The sequence below is a fragment of the Ammospiza caudacuta genome, chromosome 8, assembly GCF_027887145.1.
Source record: "Ammospiza caudacuta isolate bAmmCau1 chromosome 8, bAmmCau1.pri, whole genome shotgun sequence".
NCBI classification, from domain to species: Eukaryota; Metazoa; Chordata; class Aves; order Passeriformes; family Passerellidae; genus Ammospiza; species Ammospiza caudacuta.
In genome coordinates this window covers 19,792,007-19,818,766 of record NC_080600.1, presented here as the reverse complement: position 1 = coordinate 19,818,766, position 26,760 = coordinate 19,792,007, and the positions used below count along the sequence as shown (strand labels likewise).

At 37.7% G+C, this 26,760-nt stretch overlaps 1 protein-coding gene across 15 annotated transcripts in view; it reads left to right on the top strand.

The window, feature by feature from the left end:
• The window catches only part of ABI2 (abl interactor 2), a 65,070-nt gene that overhangs the window by 12,872 nt on the left and 25,438 nt on the right, over positions 1 to 26,760 (top strand). For 6 of the 15 annotated variants that reach the window (XM_058809621.1, XM_058809619.1, XM_058809620.1 and 3 more), the window contains exons 2-3: positions 13,033 to 13,200; positions 21,032 to 21,208. In XM_058809621.1, the coding sequence (XP_058665604.1) occupies positions 13,033 to 13,200; positions 21,032 to 21,208 (345 nt within the window). Of the gene's footprint in view, positions 1 to 13,032; positions 13,201 to 21,031; positions 21,209 to 24,865; positions 24,884 to 26,760 lie in introns of all 15 variants that reach the window. The other 9 variants (XM_058809614.1, XM_058809610.1, XM_058809616.1 and 6 more) reach the window with 2 other exon arrangements.

Genomic DNA, 26,760 nt, shown 5'->3' with positions numbered 1-26,760 from the left:
TTAAGACAGCAGATTTAAGCATTTACTGTATGAAAGTCTGACATTGTTCTGAAGGAATTTTCAAAAAAATATGGTCTCTTTAAGCTCATCCTGTTGATGTTCTGAATGATGGGCCATTATAGTTAAGCAAGAAAACCCTTATTCCTGGTTGTTTGTGTTTCAAGTCCTATCCTTTCTTTACCAGACAGAAAACTCTCCATATTGTTAAAGAGAAATTCTGAAATGGCTCAGTGACCTGCATTGCTTTGTTTCAAGTCTGGGGAATCTTAGAAATATTGTATGTGGAGAAAAACTTTGCCAAAGTTGGATTTGGTTATCAAGCATATTGCTCTTGATAACTCAGTGTCATACTTGTTAATTCTTAAAAAAGTAACTTGGTAATTTGCAGAAAGAAGTATTTAAATTGGATGGAGGTTACTGTGTTACAGTTGCAGTATAGTTAACATGGAAAATCAAATGCACATTCCTTTATACATGTAAAATGGCTGTATATTGTTTTTAGAAACTAAGTTACCACTTGCATGAAACAGTCTCTCTTTGGGTCAGAAGTATTGCTCTTGATGGGAATGTAGGTCATGCTTAGAAAATGAGTGTGTAAAATAGAGATCTTGCTGGAAATAATTACAGAACATTTGATGCTGTGCTGTTAAGTTACATACTGCAGGTTGAATATAGCAACTTGGCTTGCTGTTCTTGAGCTACATAGCAATTGACGGAAGGTTTACTTATAATTTTGCAGTAAATGGACCAAAACTGCTTGTTAAGCTAGGAAAGAGAATAATTGCTACTTACAGTGCTTGCAGAAAAGGATTTTCTTCTGCTTATTTTCTGAGATTCTTAAATTGTAACAGCATAGCAAAGCTTGAGTCTAGTCGAAATTAAAAACCTCCCGTAACCTTAAGATTTTTTTATTTGTTGACAACTCTTACAAGCATGAAGAAGAAGTGCTCTGGAAAATTTTGATTTCTAGCAGTTTACCCTTGGGAATCAGATTGGGACTCCTCAGTTGAGGAGGTGACTTTTATATTTCTGAAAAGTTTTCTAGTAAGTGCAGAACGGAGATCTGGGCTTGGCTAACTGTCTCTGCATAAGAAGTCAGAATCCCATTCTCACTCTGCCAATATTGTATTTTGTCCAGTGCTATGGTAACAGGAGCAAAAGGTTGTCAAAACATTCTTTGCCAGAAAAATGAGCAGATGCTTCTCTCAGGACATGTGGGGAACAAATCTACTTAATAAGAAGGCACTGGTTTTGATTTTCAGATTTCAGAGTGAACTTTCACTAACTTTCTTTCACTTCATCGTGGTGGTTTGTTCAGTTAATCTCTATCCTGGGTCAGTTATGACTGGGTATCATTGAGTGTTGCCACCACCTTCAGCAGGTGGGTTGTACGACAGGCCAGCTTTCAGAAGGATGAACATGGATATCAAGAACAAACCAGCCTCTTGGTGCTTGCTTCTGCTCTCCTTCTGGCAGGCATTTACAGTGGCAGCATGGATCTGAAGATAGTTCCATTCTTTCATTATGTCTGAATTGGTGGCAGCTTTTAAAATTGCCAAGTAAGAATAATTTCAAATTTAAGGTTAACTGATCATTGTGAAGCGATCTGTGTAACCCAAATGTCTTTATTTCCTAGAAAATGAAGAGTGACTGTGCAAATTCCTGCCCCCCTTTAGTTTTAACCCTCTATGTGCTGTCTTTGGAAGGCATACTCAGGTTGCCTGATAGCTATGCTTCTTTACTTCTCTTCAAGCTTTTTTAAGCCATAGTTACCAAAGGTAGTCAAAGTATTCCTTCCAGTGTGGTAAAATTTTGGGGCTTGCTCGTGTGAGGAGGTAGAGAAAAGTGAATAGCCACTGAAAGACTTGTATTAGTTAGGGCAGTGATGTGGGAAGAATTCTGAGGATAACAGGGCTGCCTTTGCTGTGGACAGGAGGGAAGGCTTTCCAGCAGCGTGCATTCCTTGAGCTCCTCAGTGTTTTTGAGTGCCTGAGGGAGTGGGACGGTGCCGGAGCTCCGTGTTGCTGTGGTAACTGCTGTGGGTGTGATCTGCACACCTGGCAGCCTCCCTCGGGAGCTGCTGGCCCAACGGGGTGTGCATCTTCCCGCCTGTGCTGCACTTACCCCCTGCCAATTCCAGGTGTCCTGCAGCTCCCTGGCTGCTTGGAGGGGAGCGTTAGGGTGTGAGCTGTGATGGAGGAGGATGTGGCTGTGTGTCCTACTTAGCTTTCCTTGCTAGGAGCTTGTGATGTCTGGCAGTGGACACTTGGAAGCAGAATCTGCTTCTGCTGCCACAGATCACTCTGTTTGTGATTTCTAAATCAAAGCCATTAGTTGACCTCAATCACTGCTATGTAATGAATTGAATTGAGAATTTATAGTGGAAGAAAGAAACTGGCAGGATTGGGAAATAACTCAGTTGTTACATAAACCCCTCTGACTGGATAATATTTTGTAAAGCTGAAATAGATACCCTTTCTAAGAAATGATAGATGTTGTCAGATTTCAAGAGACGGAGATAAAAGTCTGTTAATCTAATATTGATAGTGGAGAAAACAATTTGTGCAAAAGCATTTTTTGTACAGCAGAATGTAATTACTATATGACTGTAGTTTTTACTTGTGGAAGCCGCTTTGCATATGAAGTAATTTTTGCAAATGCTACCACTTGATTTATTTTTATTAAGTAACTGTAAAATTAAATTTGAGTTTATCAATGATTTTGACTCCTAAATTCAGTGAAACCTCTGCATACTAAAGCGTCCTTGGTGAATGAAGAATTGTAGAACAGTAGGTGTATGAGATAATAGAATTAAGCCTGTGGGTCTTTGCTGTTTCTGAGGTTCTTAATTCAGTGCATTTGTATTGGCCTAGCCTCTTATGGCCACAAATGTGTTGATACTGTGTTGCTATTAAAGCCAAAATTGGCCTTGGCTCTGGAACTCCAACAATAATTATGTTGTTGCAGAAGCTGGAAAACGAGCCACTTCTCTCAGCTGTGTTATTGCAGAAGCGCTACCAGAGGGGGCTGAAACCTCCTCTGGTGTCCCAGAATGAGCAGGGGAGTGGGTTCCCCCACTGCTGCCTTCTCTGGAGCAAGAGCAAAGTCTAATGCTGTGCAGCAGTGATGAGTGGCCAGTAACACAGCTACGTATTAACTGTATTTTAGATGTAAATGCCTTGGGATGCTAGCATGCTGTTCTTGTGATACAATTTGGGATGCATCATTTTAAACTGTGGTATTGCTGCCTTGGAAAAGTTTTTTATAACCTTGTCTAGTAGGTTTGTGTGAATACATCATGCCCTGTTATTTTTGCATAAACATGACTTTGGTTCTGTTCTCAAGGAACAGGAACGTGTGAGGTCTGATGAGAGCAGGACATTTGTGTGTGAAAACTGATCTGCTGTGCTTGTGAATGTATGGAAATAAATACAAAGTTTGATTCTGGTGATGGCTAAGGGAAACAGATGAGAGATTTGTTGCAGTGATGCAGGCAGTATGGAAACAGTGGTGCAGGTGATTAGATGTCAGGGAAGCTGTGCTTGTCCACAGCTCCCGTTTGCTGTGTTTTTCTCTTGGGTAGAGTAGACTGATACTGCTGTCATAGATCTCAAACCAGTGAGCTGCTTTTACCCTCACTGGCGGCCTTGATTGCAGTACGTATTTTAGAAGGCTACTTTTCATTTTAGGAGGTTAGGTTCTGTGTGTATTTCTTTGAAAGGTAGCTTTCCTAGCTGTTAATCAAACCTACATTTTGAGGCTCAGCACAGAACTGAAAACATCAAATAAATTTACGGCAGTGAAAACAAAAGACTGCAATTTAATGCAAATGACCTTGTAGAGACTGCAGCAGATTATTGATACTGGGTTTAAGATAGCTTAAAAGTTAGGCAGTTGCACTTGTAATTAAGAAGTTCTAGTGACATTTAGTGAATCATTACAGTTTTTTAATAGTTTGGAAAGCAGAATAACTTGATGTCAGAGGCTTTACTGGAGTATGAATGGTAAGAGTATATTCTTTAGGTAGCATACTTGTTATTAGTATGCAGATAAAGATAAATTATAATTATAAATAATGTGTTAAAAATGGGAATAACTTTATTTATATGATATTAATATTAGTGTAATAAGATGAATGCAAGTAACCTTGTGTTTGGAAAATGCTTTTTTAAATACCACATTTATTACTTGCTCTATGAATGTTGTTTGAATTATAAAATCGAGTGATGGTTTTGATTCATTCTTAATTCTGAACCTGGTATATTCTGTAATGATTGTGTTTGGCCTAAATGCCAGTGTTCCTTACACAGCTTTAGGTTTGTGTGTAATTTTTGTGTAATTTTAATTTTTTTTTGTGTGTAATCAACAGCTTTGTTGGTTACTGTGTGATCTCTGATCAAAAGATGATGTGTTTTACTAAATGTAGGACATACAGAATTCACAGTGCTATGAGAATAGTCCTAATCCCATTATCATCTGTAAAGAGAAGAGTTTACTTCAGTATGTTCACACTTAAAGGTGTTTAAATTTTAAATGCACTTTGTGTGAGCAGTAAGTTAATTGCTTTCATGTAGATGTTGAGCAGAGCCTTTGGATACAGTTGTGGAGAATGGTACTTACCTTTCAGTTTGACAGATACTGATAAAATGGGATGGTTTGGGTGCCTGACTATCCTGTCTTTGCCTGGATGGTCCACCCACAACCAAAGTTCCATTTAGTGCTGATTCTTAGACTGTGTCTTTTCACTTCTGAGAGCAGTTCATTAATAAAAAAAGAGTTGTGTCACTAGGAGACTTGACATGCTCTGCTCCTTTCTTCACGGATGTGACAAAGAGTTTTCAAGCAGATTACTTTAATTATAGTTAATGTTCAGGTAAGGTCATGCTAAAATTATTGTGAAAAAAGATATTCCATCTCCAAACTCTAGAGCTACCATTGGTACTAATTTGTAGACCACATTACCTGTCTCAATGATCTTTTTGCTTCCTGTGCTCATGGTCTCAGTGTGCTTTGCTGCTCATGTTTTCTTTTGAATGCAGAACAACAGAAAGCTGTCAGAATTTACAAGTGGGTTTGTGGCAGGGTATGTGGGGAGAAGTATTTCCCATTTGTGTCCAAAATGTTGTTTGCTTATGTTACCTAACATTTGATTAATTCATAACATTTAGTGTGCAGAGTATGTGTAAATGGGCAGTGACCATGAGCCCTTCTTAATTTTAAAAGGAAAGTGTATACATTTGAGTAGGGTAAACAAGCGATGAAGCCAGCCTTTTGTCTTTCTAAAATAACAACAGAAATAATTATATATGTATATTCATTATATAATCATGAATAAGCAATTACATAGAGACAGATCTTTGCACATGGAGATGAATAGTAGAGAGATGATGCTATAAAAATTGACAGGAACAGAAAAATTCTACTCCCAGCTCCAGGTACTGTGCAATTTTGGTTATGTTAAAGAACAGGTAGACTGAGTTTTCCTGTGTGCTAATAGAACACATGGATTGTTCTGCATCCAGAAGGGAAATCTGAGGTTTTTCTGGTGCCACAGAAATTAGTGCCTTAGAGATCTATGGCCCTTAGTTTTTTCTGAAACTCAGGGAGAGCTCATTTCCTCCTGTTCTAGCATGTCAGTGATTGCATCTGCTTCTTTGTGCCTGTTTCTCCTGTGTGTTAGAGACCAGCTCCATAGGAATTGGTGGGCGCATGTTTTCTGTCCTGGGAATGAGCAGTTCCGGCAGTGAAAGAGGAGTCAGGGATATTCTTTAGCAAGTATTTAATGAGCCAGTTTGTTAAAACAGAAAACTACTGTATTTTTCACTGACAGTTATGTAAGTTTTTGGCATGATTTTGACTTAATTATGGGATTAATGATGCTCAGTTTTCTTCTCAATAATTTTTTGTAGTTCACGGAAGGACCTCAGAAAGCACTTGGATGGGCTGAGCAAATGCCATCTGTGCAGTTGAATAAAAGTGTGCAAAATAGTTAATTATGTATGAGGCTTTCAGTAACTTCAAGGAATTCAGCAACAATTAAAAGGATGATATAAGAGTTCAATCTATTTTTCACAGGAAAACTGAAGTGTGCTTTGTCAGTATCACAGTTGGGCACATTTTGTACTGAATAATGGAAGCTTGTTGAACTCTAGCATGCAGCTTTTGTTCTTGAGTCTTCTTGAAGCTGATGCAACCTCAGCAGAAACCTGAGGGGTTTTGCTGGCTGGTCGTAAGACAAATGCCAGCTTGGGTTTGTCTCAACAGTAATCAAAAGAAATAACTGTTACATCAATTAAATGAAACAAATCTTCTGTCTTCTTTTTAAAATTTTACCATTACTTTTTCATCACATATGTGACTGTGTTTCACTAAATGCTACTGTTTTGAACAATAGCAAGAGATACTCTATATATTGGGGAACCAGTTAGTGTACTCTGGATATATTTTTTGTGTAGTTAGTCTGTTCAACCTCACTTCCTCTCACTTCAACCTCACTCTTCAACCACACTCTTCAACCTCAGCTTCCACCTTTATGCCTAAATATTACTGCATAAATCCTGTGCACAAATCCCTTGAAGAATTAATTTGAGTATGAATTGAGATTTTTTTTTCTATTCAGAACTCTGTTTGCTAAAAGATGTGAATGACAGTAGCCTCAGGAATGAAAAGCTATTTTTTCACCCCCTTTCAATTCAACATTAATTATTAATCTTGGAAGATTTTTTTGTTGTAGTCATATTGATATTAAAGTCAACCACTTGTGTCAGTGTTCTGTAATAAGAATCACAGTTTTTGGCTCATCCAGTAGAATTTGTATAAGTCTTGTTAGCCCAGCTGCAGAATTGTGAACTTCCAAGTTGATCATGACTACTGGATAAAGAACAATTTTTTTTTTTATTGTAGCAGGAAAGAAACCTAGCTACAATAGCCAACTAAAATGTCAGTAGCTTTTAATGTTTCCTTTCATGCACCACTTTCAGACCTGTCTTTATGAGCTCTTTCCAGTTCATAGGATATGTATTTTTCCTAATGTGTTGCTATTTTGAAATCTTTCCTTCTAATTTGGTAGCATTTTGAGCATTTGGTAGCATTTTTTCTTTTATCTAGTTTTACCTAGTTGGATTGATGTTTTGTAAATCTTACTGTAGAGTTCACGTTGCCTCCCATAATTTTTTTTCTTTGTAGAATTTTTCCATCAGTAGCTGTTTTTCTGTACAGAGCTGTTGCAGAATGAGCTATTTGTTGGGGATGAGCTATTTTTCGGGTGCAGGGAAAACTCGGGGCTCAATTTGAGTCATCAGCAAGTTCCGCTTATTGAAGAGAGCATCAGACACTTATACAGCAAGTAATAAGCTCATGAATATTCTGCAGTTTACACTGTCCATTGGCAACACCACAACACCAGCTCTTCTCCATTCTTCAGGGGTTACATCTCCCTTTTCTCATGTCTCTTTCACTATTTGTTATCATACTCCAGCTAGGCCCAAGGACACGCTATCTTGCAGGTGCAGGACTCGGAATTAGCCACGGCCTTGTACTTTTTCAATCTCTAGTCAGCTAAAATCCCAACACAAAATTATTCAGGTTCTTCTTAACAGGGACATAACAGACCTTATCACTAGGATTTGGCTGATCACTCTTCGGGTGGGAGAATGCCTTAAATTCTTTGTTTCTTTCTAGCCCTGCATTATATGCTCTATATACATGTAAGAATTCCTTTTGCCAATCATACAGCCAAATAGTTTTCTCATTTTGGATACCTTACTGCATGTTTTATTTTCTCATCTGCCCCACTCAGTATTTGTTTCTTCTTTGTCATCTGTTTTCTATTGTATAAAATTTGGTGTTTTCTTAGGCAAGAGAATAAACATTGAGACATTTAATTCCTAAAGTAAAAGGATATTTTATAGAGTCAGCAGTCCAGGCTATTTCTTATTCAAATCTGGTAGTGTAATTGTGCAGATAGTGTATATGGAACTTCCAGACTGGGAAGAAGTAGTAATGCCTGGGCTCTGCATCCTGACATGAAAGGTAGTCATATTTACATTTACTGCAGGTTGAATTCCATGCAATTTCTAATGCTGGCAATTTGGTTTATACAATCTAATAAAAAATGAGCAGTATTTTTGAGCAGAACATTTATGATCGTTCCTGAGCTGTTAGATTTAGTGTCCATTGTTGGACTGGCATGTGGAAGTGGAAACTGTTAATAATTCTCCAGTGTCTGAAAGCAAGCTCACACTGTTGCCTTGTGTATGTAAGACATGGCTTTTCTGACTGCCTGTGAAGTCTGTGCATTTGTAGCTGACTTGAGTGACTTTGATCTCCTGCTATCTAAAAGCCCCAGTTTGTACAGTCACTGTAGTGTGTGCTGTAGCTCTCAGGCTGCATTCATCCTGTGAAGCATTTCCGTGTAGCTGATGCTTGTTTTGTTTTCTGGTGGAGACAAAATAACTGTTTCAGTACCGGGTGCCTCCCACAAATGGAAAACGCTCCAGGGGAGAGCTGGGCAGAGCCATGGCTGCTGCTGTGTCCGGGTGCAAGGGGAAACACTTCCTGCTGCAGCTGGGGGAGCAGCTCCCTGTAGGAGCTGACCCTGTCCCCAGTCCATGTGTGGCTGGCAGGAGCATCAGATGAGCTCTGTCGTGAGTCAAAATGGGGCTCTTGCTGCTGAGAGCAGGAGAAAAGGATGCTGCCTTGTGACTCACATGAACACCTGATGTGTGCATTGTGTGGAGAAAAATGATAAGCAGAATAAATGCCAAGCTCTTGCCTGGAAATTCCATAACATGGGCACAGAACACATGATCTAAATATTTCTGTTTAAGGCTGTGAAGATGATCCAGCTGTGAAACTCAAGTATTTTAACATTGTGTGAGAAGTCAAAGCTACAAGTGTGAGGTAGAGACACAGTTCGGGTGAAGAAAAACTATAGGCAGTGGAGGACTGGAAAGACTGCAGTGATGTTCCAGCACTTGTTCCTTTTCTAGCAAGCTCAGCAACTCTGGATAGTTCTTCCCTCCTTATTCTTGATTGTGTCTTTCCTTGCGTTTCTCTGGCTATGCAGTGGTTTGGATGAGTCAAAACTTATAATTTGGTTTATGGATCAGATGATTTTCATTGGGCATGTGCCTCCTGGTCTAATTCACTACAGCAGATGGAGTGTGCACTCGGTGTTGGGGACATTTCCTGTGACAGGTACTGCTGATGGAAGTGGATCCCGAGTCTCCATAGTACCATGACAGTTGCTCAGCCCATAATTCACTGAGTTGCTTTGCTTTTTCTTTGTGGCAACTACATAGTTGTATTACAGGTAGTATTTGCAATTTTGCATGTCAGGGAAGATAATGCAAGTGGCTGGAGTTTAAAACAAGCATTTGTTTCTAAAGTTAGTTAGAACTAGGTCAGGTACGTAGTCTGCCATGTGGCCCTGCATAGACAATGGAATGGGTATGTTAGGTCTAGGAATGAGAGGGTCCCTATGCTGGCAGTGTTTCAGAAGACTTGTCTGTCAAACAATAGCTTTGATTTCTTAACTTAATTATCCATTTAAAAAATACAGATCAAACTGATCTAATGGCTGGAAGGATTGCTTTTCTAAGAATTGTGTGTGGATAGATGTTATGAGCCTGTATTTTTTCATAGGCATGCATAATTTTGTGTGTGAATGCTAAAGATACTTAAAAACCGAAATGGAGAGATACTCAAAGGTCTGCTTCATGCCATTTCATTTAGGTCAGGGCACTGAAAACACTTGCTATCAGTGCTTGATCGTGCTGAACACAATGTTTCTGAGAACTGAAGGGCTTTGAGGAGTCTGGTTAATATACTTAAGTATCCACAGGAAAAAGGTTTTTTGTTATAAAGAACATAGAACATGTTTCTCTTGTTTTTGATATTCCTCACAGAAACAGTATTCCATAGGTTACTGAAATTACTGTAGAGTCTTATCAGTTTGATATTTTTTTTTTTCTCTAGAGAATTTTGATAGGTATGGATGTTGATACAACTTTTTGTGTGCCTTACAGTCTCATGTGAAGCATACTGACTGGTATTTTTGTGTTAGGAAGATCAGGAGTATCAGAACTTAGACTGCTGAGGATTATGTTTGAATTTTGTTTACTGATAACTTGAAACCATTATCTTATTAGCAGAAATCCCTTTATTTACATAGTTACACACTCAGTGAGCATGGCAGCATTTGCAAGCAATGTAATTTGGTGTCCATGTGGAGTTTAAATAGGGATCTTGTTACATAGGAGCATGTGATAAGATACCATCTCTGGAAATCTACTTACCAAATTAAAAGATGGATTTCATACTAAACACTACTTATCATTTCAAGTTACAATTCAACTGACATTTATTGTTATATTTCCACAGGGGAACTTAAGATTTTTCTGTAAGTATTCTAGAGTTTTTACTATTGCTGTGAGTCATTGAAGTTGCCAGCGCTGGAAAGTTTTCAGGGTAAACATGATTTTTTAAAAATGCTGTCACTAATTATTTTTCTTCTTTTGAAATGGATTGACAGTAGTAGGTTCAAATAGTCATTTTAATTTGAACAGATTCTTCACAGGAAGAAAATTCAAACTTTAGTTTTGCTGTGCCAAATGCGAGTGGAGTTTGCCTCAGAGATTTTCAGGTTCTGCAAAAACCAGTTGTGATCAGTTAAATACATGAATTAGACACACCAATCAAATGGGTTTTGGTGCTAATAACAGTTCCAAAGTAGTTTAGAGTATCATTTTGTGAGATCTTTAAAGTGTTTTGCGTTTGAGAAGTCAGTTCCTTGTTGGTTGGAACTGGGGGTGACTTGAATTTAGCTAGTAGGTTACATCCCTGGAAGGACTAGATCTGAACATGGATTCATATTTGTGCTTCTTCATTCTGCATAAGCAGAAAAACCATAGCAGAGGCTCATGATATTTAAAGTTACAGGTAGTTTTCCTTTTGTTCTCAAACACGTAGCCTATTAATGAAAAAGCACCGTGTTTGCTGGATTATGCTCAGCTCCTCTGGATATACAGTGTACTAATGGAAATCAGCATTTTCTGCTTCTATAAATAGATTGGCAGCAGCTGCAGAGCCAAACAGGCCAGCTTCTGGTCATTTTTATTATTGCCATTGAGAAGTGGTTTGAATGGCTGTGGAGTGTGGCTGCTGCAGGGGAGTGTGCAGACTGAGCTGGGGGTGTGAGCAGGGAGAGGGGAGGAAGGTGTATTTACACGGCAGCAATGTGAGAATAGAGGTGAAGAGCTTGGTGTATCTTCATTTGGGAGTCCTTAAGCTGAGTTCAAGCTCTTTTGTGTACAAGACATACTACTCAGCTGGTTAAAAGTCATGAGTTCTTACATGAGATCTGGGGATCTAACTTCTTTATTGTTGAATATAAGGCAGCAGCATTTACAATTATGCTCTGTTGGACAATATCCTCATACTGTGCCCTTAGAAGCTCCTAAAATTTTCAGTTCCTTCTTCTGTTGGTCTTGTTTTGTCTTCTGCATGGGAGAGAAGCAGGGTGAGAAGGCCCAGTCCTGCAGCACTCCTCCTTCCTGCCCCGTTGGGGCAGCTCCTGGATGAACAGCAGCTCTGCTCTGCTCTGCTCCCTCCTAGCAGATGAGGAACTGGTTCTAGTGCAGCCTGCTAACTGGCCAGCTAAGATACCAGTGTTGTTTATGGAACACAGGAAGTTGGCTGGAAATAAAGAAAATATTGGGTGTCTTTCATCTAAACATTCAATTGAAGTCTGTGTCTGTGTTTACATGTGTGGGATTTTTTTCCCCATGAAAGCTAGCAATCTTCTTTTAAGAATCTTACTACAAGGTCTTGGGAAACACAGTGAGCTGTAGGAATTGTTTTCCTGAGATACAGGTATGCTTACATTCTGTCCTTCTCAAAGTCCATATAATGCTATGGATGCTAGGTTCAGCTAGTGCTGAAAGATGTGAAATGACTTTATATTCCCTCTTTAATAACAGCAAATTTCTTGGATCTTGATACCCAGCCTATGTGGATAGTATAAAAAGCCGAGGAAATAATGAAATGCAATACAATAATGACAGGTGGGAGTAGAGAACATTTATCAACCATTGCTTTAGAAACAGCACCATCAGCCTGTGAGATGGCTAAAGATCACCTGAAAGTGAAGTTCACTTTATGCTGAAGCCTTGAAAACTGGAGAGTTTCGTAGCATCTTAGGTGTATATTTTACCAGTGCTTTAATCTGTATTCTTTGTACTGGATCACATCTCAGTGGTATTAACTGTTTTTCAAGGAGAAACACAGAGCTCCAGAAATGAGAATTCTTAGCTTATTGTTTTAATGCTGTTTGAGATGTATGTATGTTTTTAAATTTCTAATGGATATCTTGTCTGTTGATAGCCTAAATACTTTTAGGTACTCTACTACTAGAAAAATGGATCATATTAATTTTTCATAGAAGAAAGTATTCAGAATGTGAAAAAGTACAAAACATGTTCAAGAAGAAAACATGGACTTACTCTTAGTAAAAGGATTCCTCTCACATTGTATTCAGCTACCATCTTACAGGAATAATTATAGTTCATTCTCTGTGAATGACTATTTGTAACAACAATGATTAGGAGACTGAGGATTAAGTGATTAGGAGAGATGAGGAATATGGTATTTGGCAGCTCCTTGTAGGCTGTTAGGAGTTATAAATTAAGTACCAAGTTTAGAAAAATGAAACAGTTCTAAACTGTAGAAAATCTAGGATAGGTGTCTCAGAGTGCTTTTCAATTAAATTGCTAAAATATTGAATGAGAAGTTGAACTTTTTCCAAGAAAAATCCAAGTATATTTCAAGAAGAAAAGGAGCTTAATTCTTCTTAGCAAGTGTAGAAATGCTTTAAATACCAAGGTATCTTCTGTGGAAAAATAGTAACTTTTATTTAGAATTAGTTTGACTTGTATAATTCGTTGTATGTAAAGAGAGGCAAAAAGAGTTCATTCCAAAAATCTTTGTGTGAAAGACTTCATACTAAATAAGGCTTTGCTTTGTGTTTTTCAGTCAGCAGATAAGCAGCGAGCCCTGGAAGAAACCAAAGCCTACACAACGCAGTCCTTAGCAAGCGTAGCCTATCTGATCAACACCTTGGCCAACAATGTTCTCCAAATGCTGGATATCCAGGCATCCCAGCTCCGGCGCATGGAATCTTCCATCAACCACATCTCACAAGTGAGACTTCCTTCTTTTGCCTTTGGTATTTCATAGCAGGTAAAACTCTGAGCTGACATCTTGTGAGCGAGAAGAATTTAAAACAGAAGGATGCATTTCTTCTCACACTCATTCTGGGATTGGGTCTCATCATGTGATTCTATACCAGTGTTAGTATGAGCATTTTACATACCAGAGCAGTTAAATGCATTCTCAGCCAGATTATTGTTTGGAGAGGAGGTCATAAGAAAAAAGCACAGAAAAATAGCTATTGGTAAAATGAGAATATTATGCTAAGAAATATGAAATGGATGATGGAAAACAGTACTCATCATTTTTTTACTTTTTCTGTGGCTGTAATACTGGCATCTAATGACAACAGCATAGATGACAAAAATAGTTTGCTCCTGGCTTTTCTTAATCAAATGTACTTTGCAGTGACATGAACAAGTGCCAAAATTCATGTTTCAATTTGTGTATGGCTGCAGAACTCCTGCCATTGTTTGCAGTTTTTCTGAGCAGCAGTAAACTAAGTTACTATAATCAGGAACCCAGTTTCAATCACCACATTGATGAGAGAATGTTACTGCCAGAATGGGCTGAGAATGAATGATATATAAAAATGGAGATTTCCCAGCTACTGATGGATTAAAAGAGAAATTAAAAGCAATGATACATCTGGTTCTGGTTTTTGTGTCTGTTTACTGAATATTTTGTGTCTTAGTTGACCAGTACATTTTGGCTACTAGGGTTTCTTGATCTCCATGCAAGAATATAAATTAAAATAAAGAATACTGTATTATCTAGAAAAACTTTTGAAAGTAGGGGCTATGTAAGGTAGGAAATAAATGGATGGATTGGATCTATTTGAACCAGCAAAATAAGTGAATAATTTTATGCTGTCTTAGTGGGCTGAATTGCCTCTGATTGGGTCAAGGAATCCCAGGGCAAGTACAAAGAAAGAAGTGGGGAGGATTTTCTTTTGATAGGGCTGTGCTATTAGATTGCTTCAGTTGTCTCATGGATCTGCCTCAAAAGTAAACTGCAAGTTTGATTTCTTCTGCTAGATGCTCCATGTTAATCATTATGTGGACAAGTAAATTAATTTTTTTCCCCCAGAAAATGTTCTGAATTATCCTGTGTATGCCTGTGTGCTGTATCTGTATGCTCTGTGTGTGTATGTGCTTCCTCACAGGCTAGTGCCAGCTCACATGTGTTCAGCTGTTTGAGAGCCTGATGCCAAAGACAGTGTATTTTGCATTTCGTGAATGTGGAAAATTCATTTTGTCAGACAGCTTCTGTGAAGCAGCTTTTGTGGAAAGAGTCATAGCATTTTAAATTTTTTCCTCCTGAGAAGGTGACATTTATGCAGATTGAGAGCTAGGTCAGATTGTCTTTGACCTTTATGCAATACAGCTAGTTATTTAAAATACAGCACTAAATTAGCAGTGCACCAACACTTAATGAAGATATATATGCAAAATTTCATAGATTGAGCTTGAACAACTAAAAAAAAAAATCTGTGTTTTTTTTTTCTTTAAATACTGCTGTAAAATTGAAGATCTAGTTTGTTTGGGGGTATTTTTTATGTGGTTTGTTTCAGGTTTTTTGAGCCTGCATCTGTATGTAGGATGCTCCTCAAATCTTTATGGAAGAAATAGTATCAGAGGGGCAGACAGTATTTAAATTTTAGATATTTCATACATGAAGTGTACTGAGCCAAGGAACTTTACTAAGTTAAGTTAATGTGTCTGGAAATGGCTTTCCCCCTTAATACCAATGTTGTAGATTAGTGTGTTATCTGTTTTAATTTCCAGGGTTATTTTTATTTTAAAAATATTTTACACAGTTTCTCTAGAAAGAAATAATTTATTTTCAAGAAATTTGGTGATACTTCTCCTAAAATTAGCCTAATCTGCAGAAGGTTTCCTTGGAGTTTATGTTGGATGTAAAGTTTGGTGAGCTTTTTCTAACAGGACTGAAAATGTGTTGTGGTGTAATACCTCACTGCCAAATTAGGATTTCAGTCAGACTGACTTGAAATGAAGTCAGTAACATAGAACAGAAAACAAGTTGGTAATTATAGATGGTAAATTAATTTTTGCATTAATGCTTTAGTCAGTAGGTCTTGGTTTTTAAGTTTAGAAAACAGATATGCAAATTGTGGTATCTTGATGGAATCCCACTTTTAATTCTTACTTGGGATTCCACATATGCTCCAAAGAAGGGAGCAGAACCATTTGGTGCTTGGTATGAAAATTTTTCCCAAAGTGCTTGTTTTGTACAAGTAGCTCAGACTGGGAGAGGTGTGATTAACTTTGTAAGATAAAATACTGTGATTCTCTGTTCATTGGTGGAACGCCAATTTAAATCCCTTTTTGTGTTTCCTTCTAAATGCCAGCCTAATCAAAGAGCTGAAAAGGGAGCTGATAATAATTTGTGCTTTTTCAAGTTGTGTATAGATTGTGAATAAGGAAATTGTTACTATTGAAACTATTTTTATGGAAGTGATTAAATCCTATTGGTTTAAAAATTAGAATTACTTTGGTTTGGTCTGAAAGCTGATGAGTCTATTCTTACTTGCCTTCTTGAACCTTGTCCAGAACTAGATGATACACAGTGTTTCATATTTGACTACAAATTTAAATCTTAAATGCAGATCATATGTACAAATATTTATACTTGTTCAAAAAATTATCTTGCAGCTTTCAAGTTAGCAGTCACTGTGAAATGGTACTAATGTCCAAATTCTTTAAATTAATCTGGCAGATTTTCAGGTTTTAATACTTGTATGACAAGAAATGTTTTTTCATGTTTAGCAAGGTCATTTATAAAACTCTGCTACTGACTGTATAAACAAGCATGTTATCACCAAGATGAGCAGCAGTGCTGAGTTTCCTGCAGTGGCACTGTGTTGTGGGGAGCTGTGCTGCATCCTCCCCTCCCAGAGCTGCGTGCCACGCTCTGGGCTGGGAGAGCAGGCACGGGATAGCCTGCAGCCTTGGTTCTCTGCAGGCACAGCTGCTGCTTAGCTGGGCTCCAGCAGCATCTGTGAGCTGCTCAGTCTGCAGGGCAGTCACTTGGGCTTCGCACTGAAAAGTCAGTAAAGGTTTGTGACCTTTCTCACTTGTCTTATTGCTTGCAAGGCACAAGAATAGCAAAACACTTTAAAAATGGTGATGCAAGGCCAGTTTTGCACAGGGCATGTTACCTGTTTATGTAACAAGTAGTTTTTCAGCATTTTTATAGTATTATGATCTCTTTTTTTTGTGTATAAATTGCATACAACTTGACACAATTAATGTCACATTTCCAACATGTCAATATTAGGCAGTTGCTAATTTTAAAGTAATAATCCAGTTTTCAAGGTAATTTACAATTAGTTTGAATTGCGTCCAATTAATAAGTTTAATCAAAAATAAAAGTCCAGCAATACTATATTTAAGCAACATTTTCTTCTAAGATTTCTGAAATGGAATTTTAAAAGCCTAGACTACCAGATTGACAGTTAATTTATAAACTTAAATTAGAATGGTTTGAGAAGAGGAACAAATTAAGGCTTCTGGAGATTTTGTCTCTGAAATTTCACTGTAATTCAGACTTTCAGCATGCTTGTGGTTGTGGTTTAACCTCAGCTGGCAGCTAAACACCACATGGCTGCTCACTCGCTTGCCCCTACCAGGCTATGGGTAGAAAATCAAAAGGGTAAAAGTGAGAAAACTTGTGGGTTGAGATATGTACATATCTCTTTAATGATGATGGTGATAATAACAATATAGAAAATTAATATTTAAGAGAGGAATCAAACCCAAGGAGAAAGGCTGCAGATGAAAGCAATTGCTCAGCAGCAGCAGCTGAGTGCTGCCCAGGCAGTCCCAGGCAGCAGTGCCCAGCCAGGCTCCCCCAGCCCGGGGCTGCAGGCCACCAGGCCGTGTGGAGCATTGTCCCCTGGTCAGCAGGGCCAGTGTCCCAGCTGTGTCCCTGCCCCCCTTCCTGTGCACCCCAGGCTCCCCAGGGTGGGTGGGATGGGGAGCAGAGAAGGCCTGGACTCCGTGCAGTCTCTGCTCAGCAGTGACTAAAACATCCTGGAGTTATCAGCTCTGTTCTCAGCACAAATCCAAAATACTGCCCCATACTGCAAAGAAAATGAATCCTGTCCCAGCCAAAACTAACTTAAGTTAGTTAAATGCTAACTTCATACTTTGAGAAAATTTGTTTATGGGTAGAAGAGAATATTTCTCAAAACTGATGAATTCAGTGGCTTTTAAGTGAACTTATAAGTAGTGCTAACTTTCCCAGAAGTTATTTCATGGAGTTTTTTTGTTTTAATATTTGCAGAGCTTGAAACTGGCTTTTTTGAATTCAGTATGAAAACCTGATGTTTCAAAATGGCCAGAAAATTCCTAACAGAAAAAAAATGTGGTGGTTCATACTTATTTTTCCCCTTAAGCTCTCCCTTGGCTATTGCAGGGATCTTGGAAAACACATGAAAAGATGATAGTAATGAGCCTAACCTCTAATAGTTGCATAAAAGCTTTTGAAAAAGCTAATGAAGATATGTGAAACAATTTTTAAAAGCATAATAATGCTGTCAGGCATCCAAAATTTCTTGTTAGAAGACAGGGGTTTAAGTTGTAGAAGGGCACAGTGTATCCCATCTGCTTTTCCTAGCAGAGTTTTCAAGCCAGGTGTTTTGTTAGTCCAGCTCTAACCCCAAAAACTTTTCATTGTACTTTCTAATGAATAAACATTTTGGTGCATTCTCCTGTCTTGATAAGGGATTTATGTTAGTACTGGAGGTAATAATTACCTGTGTGTTGGGGATAAATGTTTTCATTTTCTTTAGTAGCAGGTTAATCTTTGTTACCTCCTCTACTAATGGAATACTGTAGTGTTCCTTTGTGCTGTTTTATGGGTGTATTATGATCTCATGACTTCCATAGTCTACTAAACAAGAAAATGAAGTGTTTGGAAAACTGCCAACTAATGCTTTTCAATACCATTTTAGGTGTGTGGACCAGAATTAGGTGCAGTTTATATACATTTAGTCATTCTGTAACTATTCAAGTTAAAAGAGATGGTCTGAATCATAGTGCAAGGGAAATCCCGCCAGATGAGCTTCAGGTTTTAATTAGGTTTTATGCACTTCATTGTTTGTTTCTGTAGTCATGTCTCATGATCACAATAGTCCTTAAGGAAGCTGGTTGTACCCGTAGCTCCTATTGAAAACCCACTCTTCATTCATGGAAACAGCTTTGCACAGCACCAAGTTACCATTGCTGCAGTAACATGAGCATTAAATATCTGTACTTGCATTATATTAGTAGATAATTACATCAGAAAGTACTAAAAGAACACATTCAAAGTTGCAGAGTTCTAGCACTTGAAATAGAAAGTGAGAAATCATCTTGCCAACCCTGCACTAATAACTTTCTGTTTGATTTCTGCATTGAAATTAAGGCTCTGAGTGCAATATCCAAGGCATAAAATGGTTTTGAAGGACCAGATTCAGACCCATAAGATTTTGATGTTCCGGTACATCCTGAAGTGCAGCTCTATTGCAGCTGAAGTTTTCTAACATTCTAGCAAATGTTATCAGGGGCCTGTGAGACAAAGAACATACAAAAGTCATGTCTCTGCAGTTCTCCAGTGACATGGCCAGACCACAGATAAAGTCTGCAGTAGAGATTGAACGCATCAGTGGTGCATCAATCATGAGACCGTCCTTCCAGGTTGCTGCCATCACATATATTCAGCTTCCTAGGGCAGTATGTGCCTCTGACTGCTGAGGTGAGGAGTCTGTGGACCATCTTTTCCAGAATGTGTGCTCCTATTCCCTCTGCTGCAAAAGCAAAGGTCTAGCACAGAGAAGGAATAAAAGCCTGAGATGGAAGATGAAATCTGACAACTTACCCTGATGCAGAATGATGTACTTTAGGTACTCTGGCCTGGAAAATGTTGTTGTGCTCTGTTTGCGTTTGTGCTTGTACCACAAATATAGCCCTGTAAGAGCTCAGCTGCACTGCTCTATTGGGGGTTGGTGTATAGTCCTGGTCATCTTGGGGAGCTTCAGAAAGACCTTAGCAAATTCATTGGAGAGTGGTTTAGTTGCTAAGTAGCTGCAGAAATAGATGTGTTTCTGTAACACTTGTTTTGAATTCCTGCAAATTGTGAATTGGCCAAATCTGGGTGGGTTTTTGTGCAGGTGTCTCAGGCAGTTTAACTATCCCTATTAAATTCATTGTGCAACAAACTCGAGCTTTCCAAAGAGAGATTTGCCAATACATTTTCACCTTAAAATCTATTTTTCTGTAGCTTTATTTTAAGAAATAGCTATGCACCTTTAGTGGAAACCTTACATTTCTAGGCAGGTGGAACTAGAGTGGCAGAATGGACATGGCAAAGCTGTAGTCAGTGCCTAATTTTAGCAAAGTTACAAAATTTTGAAAATATGTTGCTGGGAAATACTAGGCAATCTTGATGATAGCATTGTAAGCTCACGTCTAATGTCCCATGTATTTGTGGAAATCCTTCCATGGAAATAATGCAAAGAAACAACTTCTTGGAAGTAGTTGGGGGTTGGTTGGGGTTTCTAAATTTTTTTTTTTTTGTCATTTTAAAGGTTATGATGGTTGTTCAAGGTAGCACAGGTTCCATTAGCTTGTTTTGGTATCAGTAGCACAAACTGCAGGGTAAAAGAGTCTAGCTAACCCCACTGCCCCAGTGCTTACCCACAGAAAAATAAAATAGACAAAAATGTGTGTTATGAAAATGAGTTCTCGTTTGTTCCTGTTCCCCAGTTACTACCAAGTCTGGTTCAAAACTGTGAAAAGTGTTTCTGGTGCCTTTCAAGATCACTGAAGTGGTAACAAGAAATCTCTGACTGTTTGGTGGTGATTCTGGCTGTTTTTACTTTTGTTTTTTATCCTGTAGCTAAAACTTTTGTTCACAGTTTAGCATATTTCCTATAGTGAAAGCTGTTTTGTGAACAAGCAATTATTTTTGGTTTAAATAAGGCAAGGAACTCCATGGCCCATGATTTAAGAGATTATAATTTCCTGGAAGAGATAAGTGGACTTTTTGGTAGCATTTTCTTACTCTTGTTACCTAACAAGAGTCACATACATGTTTTTAGGCAATGAATTTTCCGCAGAGCTTTGTCTTACACCAAAGATTCCCCTGGGGTACTGATTTTAGTATATAAAGTTGGCCCTGAGTGTCCAAAGGGAAGGCAATGGGCTTAACTTCTGGCTTTATTGTGGATACATTAGTATGGAATGTATTTTAAAATTTAATCGTTGCTTTGTGATGAGTGAGTTGTAATGACCAAAATACTTTCTTGATTTGTCTAAGTGAAAGTTTATTCTATCATAGGATTTACCAGTCCTAATTTAGCAAATTTTTGCAGTGCAACAAAACCTGCTCATGATTTGTTTTACAGGTCTTAAAATTAAGGTTTGGGAAGGCATCCTTACACGTCATCTAGTTGAAGCCTATGCCAAAGACAAGCTTAGAGAGCAGTTGTAAAATAAAAAAGAATAAATGAAGGAATCTTACAAAACAGTGTCAGTAAATTGATGCAAACCACTGAGAATGGAAAGGAGATCAATTTTTTGAAACTGAAAGAGCAAGGGTAACAGAAAACCCAAAGAACCCCCAGCTGTTAGCGTGGCTTTAGAGGTGGTAAATTCAGCAGTAAGGTGAGGAAAGATGTTGTAATCAAGTATATGTAGTGATATGTTTAGTACAGTATAGAGATTTTCAAAACATTAGAACTGATTGAATTTTTTTTGATACTGACTCTGTATTCCAATGCATACCACTGTTAGTAAATACACTGCGTCTTTTGTAGACGGTGGACATTCACAAAGAGAAAGTTGCTAGAAGAGAAATTGGTATCTTGACTACAAACAAAAACACCTCAAGAACTCACAAAATCATTGCACCAGCTAACTTGGAGCGACCAGTTCGCTACATCAGGAAACCTATTGATTATACAATTCTAGATGATATTGGACATGGAGTGAAGGTAGGTGATATTGTTAAAACAGCCAAACTGCAAATTCATTGTCTTTGTATATTTTCAAAATAACCTGATGCTTTTCATGGTGATACACCAGTTTCTCCTTGCCTGGACAATGTGTCTATAAGCATGAGAGGAGTCCTGTCCAATTTCCATTGTCCCTTCCCCTTCTCTTGTCCCACTGTTTCTAAATGTTGCAAACTCCCTGAATCTGATTTCTGATTGGGACTGTGAGTCTCACCCTCAGAAATGCTTCTGAATATCAACTTGTGTGATGCTGCTGTTATTGTTTGGGTCAGTTGCCAGGGATATACATGGGGACTGAAGGGCTATTGACCATCACTTTTCTGCTGAATTAGCACCACAGAGTGTGATCCAGCTGTAATTGCCACTGGTTTACTTTGACGCTTGCCTAAAGGAAGGGTTTGCATGAGAAATGTTATGGCCTCCCTTTTCTTCTTTCTGCCAGGGTCAGTTATACACAAACCCTCCGATGTGCTTTGTTAAAGGGAGTGCTCTACAACTTTTGTGCCATGTGGGGTTTTGAGATGGGAGTGTTACTGCCAAGTTTAAAGCCAGCTAGTTTTCCTTTTCAAGATAAGGAAAAAAGAAGGAATTTCAGGGCAGAGGTCAGACTGAGACACAACTTGTGGCTGTTAGATCAATGTACACAGCAGCAGTAATATCGTGTGTGAGGTTAGATATATGTTTTTAAAAGCACATCCTGAATATAAGCACAGTCTTAGCAAGTGTGAGCTCATTGTTAACTTTTGCTGCCAGGAAAACAAGTACGGAAATGACAACACTGACAGTATTAAAGTTCCAGAAAGTGAAAGGTAAATAGCACAAAATGACATCATTTTTACAAGGCAAACTAACAAATCTGTAAACTTGCTAAGTAGCAGTAAGGTAAGATGCTTCTTCCAGTCAAAGTACACCAGAATTTCTTTTGCTTGACTTGTAACTGAGTATCTCTGTTGTCCTGTTTTCTTTGTCTGCTTGAATGGCCATTTGAATAGCAATAGTTTGTTTAACCTAACTTTTAAAATTCAAATTTTGAGCTGTTTGATTTAAGTATCTTTCCCAAGCAATTTTACTTAAGATCTCTTGAACATCCTGTTTGTTAATTGGAAATTCTCCTTCCCTCATTTCTTACCCAAAGAATCAACCTCTGAATAGATTTTTAAAAAGACAAATAAAAAAACATACCTAACTTTAATAACTACAGGTTTGACCAAGAAATTATTACCAGTTGTGCGTTAAAATCTGCTACCAATTTTGAATTTATGCAGGTCAGCAGGTCTCCTTGTGGATATGGATGGAGCATATTAACCTGTAGGATTACTGTTGCTAATATTTTAATCATCACTTTTTGTTTTGGGGAGATCATTTTAGAACTCATTAAAGAATAGTTTTTAATTGCTCTACAGCACAATCTTATTTAGCACTGGCTCTAAATCATTATAATTGGTATCCCACTTACCTCAATGTAGCAGTCATACTAAGATGCAGTGAATTATGTTCTTCTAAAAGAACATAGTTCATCAAATGGATGATGACTTGAATGTGTTTTACATCCATTTGCTATGCTTGTGATAGACTTAAATTTTATTTACCATGTACCATGTTGGTCTAGAAAATGAAGAAATATTGTGTACTTGTGAAACAATAATCAGAGAACTTGAAGTCATGCTATCCTTAAGATTGTAAATATGTTCCAATTAGGTTAATCCTGTGTTTAGGACAGAAGAAGGAACAGCTTTCTTGCTGAAGGGGGAAAAGGTGGCCAGTTGTGCTTATGAACCTCTTTTTGTTCTGCTTGAGTAACTCTAGTGTATTAGATCTCTGGGTTTAGAACAGAGACAAAAAAATTAAGTATGTAGAAGCTTTAAGTTTGTGTATATATAGCTCATTACTCTTTGAGCTGTGATGCTTTTCCCTTCAAGTGAATGTTCAGGAGTTGTTGCATAAACAGTGTTGAAGTTCCAGTTAGCATCAGGGTTCCTCAGTCTGCATTCTTTGTCCTTTTTCTGCTGAAGGGCTTCTGCTCCAGTACTTGGACCTGGAATTATGTATTTTCAGGCCAGGCAAAATGCTGATGCAGCAGACATTCATTGCAACCCCTGAGAAAGATGGCAAGCTGGACAGAATAATGCAGGCATGAAAAGGAGGATTCTTGGCTGAGAAATTCAGTATGCTGTGCAGAGAGAAGTGGTACAGGCCCTTAAGCATCTTTTTCCATTCAGAAATTTGAAGCATAGTGGAGACAATGTTCAGGAGGGGTTGCTCTATAGTATGCTTTCTAAATAGATGTGAGAGAAGTTAAGTGCCTCTCTTATCATCCCAGCAGTCCCTCCTCATCTTCCCTCCCTGAAGCTGCAATGCTGCAAAAATCTAAAGAATCTTGTGTGAAAGAGACTTGCTTACAATTTTTTCAAATGTTTCCCAAGTTACAAAGTCTTCCAACCTATTGTTCCCACGAAAGAGTTCTTTAGTCAAGAGAATGGAAAAAAAACAAATGCTCCCTTCAGAGAGGTGTGTATTTAGGCATTGCAGTTATCAGGCAGTGGTGCTGAGGTCTCTGCAGAGAGACCTTCCAGTGTGACTGACCTCTGTGCCAGAGCAGGGGACCTGGTTTTCCACTATAGCTGGACAAGGCAGAGACCATAGTGGTTAATTGATCCACAGAACTTTAAGACAGGAGATTTTTCTAGTAAATAAGATTACATTTCTTTTTAGTAGAGCAGAGTCTCTCCTAAATTGATGGAACAAATCAGTTACTCTGCATGCTCTACTATTTATCCAAATATTTAAATAATTATTTATTTGAATATTTGCTGTTCAATGCTGCAGAAAGTGTAACAAATTTAATGATACATTTAGATGAATTGAACTAAAACCAGATCATTCAAAGAGAAAGACAAATAATTTTAAAAGAAATTACTTTGGAGAAAGATGAATGATATTGTGCCAGTAAGATGCAGAACTTTGTGTCAAAAAGCTAGCACTTAGGCTTTAAAGTAAGATTTTAATCTGTTGATTAATGTCTTAATTTATACTTTGGGAAATATGGATATGTGATACAGTATCCATAAAAAGTGCTGTACTTCTTACAAGACTGAATGATTTGCTCTTGATCTTTGTTCAAGAGACATCTCATGGCATCAAGTTAACTAACAGCATTCTCTATAAAAGAGCATGCATTAGCTTAATATGTTAGAAGCTTCCATTTCAGCTACTTGTAAATGTGCTAATGCATGTAAACAATTTAAATGAGCTCAGACTCATTGATAAGGCTCAAATAAGGCTTTGACAGCTCAAATAAATTAACCTCTGAAGTTAATCCATCTAGATCTCATGATACGTTTTGAAAGAAGTTGCCTGTTTGTTAGCACTGTAAGAACTTGAGTAAACAGTGTACAAACATTTGAATGCTAATTTTAAAGTGGTCAATGTATATTAAAAGTTTCAGCTTGAAGATCTTTTTTTCATGACATTCTGCTTTAACCACTCTTTCTATGATCTACTGATACATTATTTTGTTAATGCTGAATGCTTAACTTTTTTCTTTCTTTTTCCTTTCTCTTCATATCCTGAAGTTCCAACTAACCTTTCAATGCTTTTTTTCCTTACCTCTTTTATTTGCTCCATTTATGCATTAAGTGGTTGCTTAGATTTAAGGTAAGAAACCCCAGGGCTGGATTTCCATTCCTCTTCTGAGATTATTACACACGGGGAGATGATTGACATCAATGCTACAGATTATTTAAAACAACACCCGCTCTGCCTTCTGTGTCACAGAACTTCTGTTGGGTAGCTCGTTGTGGATAAGCATTTTGTGATATAAATTGCTGTGTATATGAATGGAAGTTAACACAGTTAATTTTAAAAGCTTTGTGGTAAAGTATTAGCTGCCCTCAGCATATCTAGCAGATCATTTATGAGGGAGGGATGTTGTGCTAGCCTTGAGTAGACAAAAATATACACAGACTAGATAGCAGCTGAATATGAGCCTCCCCCTGTGTAATATTCTTTTTATCCTATATACGGTGTAAGCTACAGTTTGATTGGGATTCATGTTTCAGTGTGAGATTGCTCAGATAATGGGCTCCAAAGGTGTGTAACAAATTCAAATCTGTATATTATTTTTTAAAGTTGCAGTATTCTTATTTTTTTTTCAGAAACTGATACTCAGAGGTACTCATCTATAGAAACTTCCAGAAATGTAATAATTTTGTAAAATATGTAATAACTGTTAAACAGCAAGATAAGTGATTTATTTAGTTGAATATTAAATGAATAGTGCATCAAAGAACTCAGGCTGAAGTATGTCAAAGTCTTTAAATGTTAGTAGTCTTAGTGGCTGCAGAAGCAGCAATAAAAAGCATCAAATCGATTAGACAAGCAGTTAAATCAGGTTACATGATATTATGGTGGAGTTCATAGTACATTAATTAGTAGATAGGTTATAGCCTTTATTGAATATGATGATATCCTCCTCCTCCTGAAATGCAGCTGGTTTGGGGGAAGAGGGACTGGAAGATTTTTAGTAGCAGGTGCCATCATTGTAATGAGGGAAGTGTATTTTAGAGCATAGAATGCCAATATGTAGAATGAGTATATTAATTAAAGGAAGTTCCAGGTTGATGTGAAATATTTTAAAGTATTTTCTATGCTTGGAAAAAGCTAAAAGAAAATCCTGCAAATTCCTGACATTGTCTATAAAACCAAGTATTTCTGTAGATATCTCCATGATGTCCCTGTGAAAGAGGGTACTTTTAGTCAGGTATTTAAGTATATGTAGCATCTCTAATAACAATGGAAAACTTGTAATTTATGAGAGAATTCCCACGTGTCATTTGAAATTTATTTTTACAAAGGTGTGTGAGATGTACTGTACTCAGTGTTTACATACTTTTAATTTGAGAATGGCAAAATATGTCTCCTCCCTATTTTTTTACTGCCTGTTTACATAACATGGGTACTTTTGATGCTGAATATGTCTTATTCTGGACACACTTAATATTGGATGATGGTTTTCTCAGTGTTCTTAAAAACCAATTTTCAAACTCAATTTTCTTTGTTGCTCTCTGCAGTTGCAGTTTATAACAAGTAATGATGATCCTAAGAAAAGTTTGAACATTGTGTAATTATAGATTGTACGTGAACTGACATATCTGTGCATTATCTGCAGTGGCAATAAGAGTTTTGTACAGCTTTTCAGAGTAAATATTTTTTTCTGTTTATAGGTTTGGAATGAAAACATTTTTTGTTACAACACCATTTCTTTATTTACTAAAGTGAACCCAGTCAGAAATTTGATTTGAGGAATCAAACATGTCAGTCAGCTTCTCATTGGCAAAACATGAGAGTTTAAAAGAGAAAACAAAAAAAGGCAAAAAGCTGTGCATCATCTCTCAGGAGACCTGAATTATTCTTTGTCTCACTGTAGTCTCTCTGCATCAAGCTGAAAGAAGATTGAAAAGCAGTTAGTAACCCCAGTTCTGTGGGAATGGTTATTTTACTTCACTTAAAAGTGATTGGATATGAAATGTTTG